Source organism: Cyprinodon variegatus, unplaced genomic scaffold, assembly GCF_000732505.1.
Source record: "Cyprinodon variegatus isolate N-32 unplaced genomic scaffold, C_variegatus-1.0 Scaffold1233, whole genome shotgun sequence".
Lineage (NCBI taxonomy): Eukaryota > Metazoa > Chordata > Actinopteri > Cyprinodontiformes > Cyprinodontidae > Cyprinodon > Cyprinodon variegatus.
Genome location: NW_015151686.1, coordinates 197,721 through 202,315, shown reverse-complemented (window position 1 = coordinate 202,315; position 4,595 = coordinate 197,721). Strand labels below are relative to the sequence as shown.

Here is a 4,595-nt window from a genome sequence, read left to right as displayed (position 1 = left end):
GCAGACTCAGACACCTACACCTGCACCGTCTACAGCAGGAAGAGACGAGTTCTGGTGAAGAAACAGGTTCAGCTCCAGGTCAAAGGTCAGTGGACTCAATCTGATCATTAGTCTGATCAGTAATAAATACTTATTAGTAGTAGGAGGAGAAATGTTTCAGTTTCCTTTCCATAATGTGTCATATGAACATTCTTCTTCTCTGTTTGGAGACCTTCTTGCTCCCCCAAAGCCTCAGTTGGTTGTGGTGTTATGACATCACAGCAGCAGAGTTTCCCTTAGGAACACTGCTGATATCCTTTAGTATTTTGGAAATGTGGCGACAGTAGGATTAATGAGTGAAAAAAACCTAAAATACGTCTACATAATCACATTGCAACTTGTTTATGAAACTACACACATCAACATAGCGCAGATTAGATTTTTTCAGATTTATAGACCTTTTGATTAATTATTCAATTCATTCATTAATGAATTTTGTTCAATTTTACCTGAAGATTATGAATATATTTAATAACTAGAACTGCGAGTTATAGTTCATTAATAGGTTATTATGATCTGCTGTTAAAAATCCAGCTGTCTTTCACCCAATTTAGTCATTTAGACTATGGCTATCAGCAGAGTTATTAGTCATCAACCAAATAAATAGTTTCTTCAAATGTTAACCAAAAGGAGGACGGATCTAACCTGAGTGATTAATCATTGACTGCATAAATAACCACAAATAACCAAACATTGGTGCCTTTATTAACTAATAATCCCTATTTTAGTATTATTATATCTAATAACTATGCAAACAGTAATCACTACTAACAAGAACAAGTAAATAAAAAGCTGATAAAAATAATGAAAAAGTGGTTTAAGAGTCTCTGAGGAATGTTCAAGTTTTAATGCTCAATGCATTTAAAGTATCCTTTAGAATAGCAGCAGATAAATGTGAATAAATCCCTGATGGATTTTACAGTGAAAAATGAATCTGAAAGGTATTAAAATACAGCAGCGTGTAGCAAACAGAGTTAGCTCAGATTACATCAGGACGCCCGGCTACGAGGCGGCGCTCAGCTACAGCTGAGAGCTGTAAAATGTTGCCCTAAGATGGCCGCCACCACCTATCAACATGGCTGAACATTTTAGATGATTTAAGTGTCCTTTTTGTCTTTGTTGTCCTCTCAGTCCAACAGGTGGAGGTGGATTCAGGGTCAGATGCTGTCCGTCTACCCTGTGAAACCACAGTCCAGCTGCTAGATTCTACGGTTCAGTGGAGGGACAGTAATAACAGGCTGGTCCACATGTTGCAGGATGGTTCAGACGTCCTCAAAAATCAGGACCAGATATACAGAGACAGAACAGCAATAAATGGAGACTTTTTACAAACCGGAGACCTCAGTCTGACCCTGAAACATCTCACGTATAAAGACAGTAATGTCTACACCTGCACCATCAACAGCGGAGGGGGAGACGTTCTGATGAAGAAGCAGGTTCAGCTTCATGTCAGAGGTCAGTGGTTCACATCTGTTGGTGTCTATTCCAGAAATGTGACTAATCAGAATCAGTTCAGACTGAAATTGTAGGATCTCTACCTTTAAGGTTTTTATTTCTCTTGACTCGTTCTTGGTTAAAATGGAAAATTATTCAATGCATCCTGGATAAGCCCCCAAATAAAAACATGTAAAAGCGACAAAAGCAGCTCAGTTATATATTCTGCTCAATGCCAAAGTAGATTTCCTCACACAGAACCATAGAGATCCGTTTCAAGAAGCAGGTTAATGAGTTTTCCACGTCACAAAAAGCATTTACTCAACTTTTGAGTTGTCCAGATATGAGACGACAACTAAAGTTTATTTGGTGAATGCTCAACCATGTGCATCACTTCACCTGATCCTACAGGGTTTGTGAAGCTAAATCAGATCAGCTGTTCTGAAACCAAAGTTTCCCTCCTCAGGTTAGATCAAGTCAGGTTCCTGAGTTGGACTCTGAATTTGTTGACACTGCTTTGTAAAATGGACCTCAGGGACAAGACTGAACCAAACATCTCCCAAACCATAGGCACAGTCCAGCTATGTCTGATCCATTCTAGATCATTACTGAACTAGAAAGGACACATTGTCCTGCATGGTCCCTTCATTGTCATCTTGGTCTTTTAAAGCGACTCTTTCTTCTAGAATGTTCATATAATAATATTGGTCTTTTTTCCTGGAATGTAAACCATAGAAAAGAAATGAACTGAAAATGAAGGTACTTTACAGAGACAACGCGGTCAGATTGAGTAAACGTTTATGTAATTTTGCATTTTGTTTCTAACTATTCAGCAATCCCTTGCATGTTTCTAGCGATAGTGGAGAGGAAAAACTCCCTTTGAACAGGAAGAAACCTCCAGCAGAACCAGGCTCAGTGTGAGCGGCCATCTGCTGAGGCCCACTGGGAGAATAGAGATAGAATGAAGCAGAATGATGAAAAGGGGTCCCTATGTCCTCCAGCAGTCTAAGCCTATAGCAGCATAGCTATAAAATTAATAAGAGTATTTTTTTCCAATAAATTATATTTAATTACTGCATTTTAATTATAATCTCTTTATTATTATTGCGTTTAAATGATGGGCCATTAATAAGGTAAGTCAATTTTGTTCAGAGGGAGGAACTAAGGATGCATCCAGAGTCCCATCCTATAATGCATCAATAATAATGGATAAATAAAGTTTAGTCTTAGAGCCTCTGAAAATCTGTCAATGGTTTTAAACTAAATGATGAAGATCTGCTTCCTCTTTGTTGATTTCCCAGACTGTCACCTGGAGGTGGAGAAAGGGGCGGAGTCTGTCCTGCTACCATTTAAGGTGTCCCCAGAACTTCTTGAAGATTCCCAAGTTGAGTGGTGGCGCTATGAACCTGCCCCAAAAATAAAGCTTTATTGTTATCAAAATGGTTTTGGTCGAACCTATGGACATGCCAGGTTCTTCAGAATCCAATCGGAGATGAGCAAAGACCTGCTACAAACCGGAGACATCAGTCTGACTCTGAAGAAGACCCTAGATGAAGGAGACGAGAGTTACAGATGTGGAGTCTGGAGGGATGGGGACCTGCTGGGGTGGACAACAGTTCTGCTCAAAGTCAAAGGTTTGTTTGCAGAGTAGAGTCTGTTTATGTAGAGTTACAGTAACATGTTTTTAATGGTCAGTCAGAATGGATCTTTTGGGCTGAATTACACTGAATTACAATCGAAATCTTCCAGCAGGCATCAGCTCTGGGGCTAGTCTGGGAACGGAGCGACCAAACCCGGAGCTGATGGCTCGGTTCGAATGCCTGGTCCGGTCCAGTCAACAGGGTAAACACACTTAATTTAAGAAATGTCTACTACTAGGTCCTTTTTGCAGTGTTCCTGTTATTTAGTTAAAGCTGAAATTATTCTGAGAAAACAGAAGATTTTATTCACAGTTTTTTCTGCTTTAGGAAAAAAAGATAAACCCAGAAACACCATCAGTAATTATCTGCTCTGTAGGGGTTTCAATGTTTCTGACACTTTCAGTAGGGATGTTTTCATACCCGTTAATAGCTGTTGTTCTCTGAGTAATGTCATTAATTTTCACACGGAATTAATGTGATTATTTTCTAAAATCTAACACAGCAAATTAAGTAATGCAAAACAATATCCATATCCAAAGGAAAAAGTCGTATTAGGACACCCCTACTGTTTCGCATTAGCTAAAATTAGTTTTTAAAAATGAGAAATAAATTCCATCAGTGTTGTTAAGTTAGCTGCTAACCTAAAGCTTGAAAGTGAAACCAGAGGCATGGAGAATATGTGGGTAAATGCAGGATACCAAATAAAGCTATAATCAGAAGGTCTGAGTTCAGCTCTGGGTGAATGTTCAATGTGGGCTTCATTAGACGCAACACATTAAATTGTTTATTTCTTGTTAACAAATTTACAGTTGTACAAAATAAGGACAGAGAAGTCAGTTTATTCTTTTTCATGAACAAATCCATGATTGGTTTGCAGTCTGCACTTCAGATAACCCCAAAAGGCTGTTTAAATGTCCCAAGTTTGGTTGTGAGAAGTGATCAATATAATGTTGATATATGTATGAGTGTGGGTGGGTGGGGGTGGGGTGGAGCAAGCTGCAGCGCCTCCTGCTGCACTGATGGGCGTTACAGTTGGCTTCTTTCTGGGCTAAAGCATAACTACTTCTAGCTCGCCGCCCAACGAATGGAAAATATGAACATAATTGACAATGCTTAGCTCATAATTAATACTATAAACATTCATTACATTAATATAGTCATCTACATGATTAATCCTAATTAAAAATATACAAAACAATTACTCATTGAGCACTCAAACAATTCATTACTATATTAAATGGTTTTGCACATAAATACATTTTAAACTCAGGCTTTAGCTACTTTAGCTCAATTTGTTTTTGGTGCTCAGGGTTTGAATGGAGGACCGGCTCTGACATGATTAAACACAAATACAGAAATAAAGACTTGATAAATACATATGGAATCAATTAAATTCAATTAAAGGAATTTATCAATTCAATTAAATGAATTAAATGAATAAATCAAGAGTGCAGCAACTCTTAAAGGAGAATTCCGGTTTTT

General features: G+C 38.2%; 1 protein-coding gene across 1 annotated transcript in view; it reads left to right on the top strand.

The window, feature by feature from the left end:
- LOC107102316 overlaps positions 1–4,595 on the top strand; it is a gene marked incomplete at its 5' end in the record, with an annotated part of 19,455 nt that overhangs the window by 2,784 nt on the left and 12,076 nt on the right. The window contains 3 exons of the mRNA XM_015401569.1: positions 5–85; positions 1,171–1,494; positions 2,775–3,107. Of these exons, the coding sequence (XP_015257055.1) occupies positions 5–85; positions 1,171–1,494; positions 2,775–3,107 (738 nt within the window). The remainder of the gene's footprint in view (positions 1–4; positions 86–1,170; positions 1,495–2,774; positions 3,108–4,595) is intronic.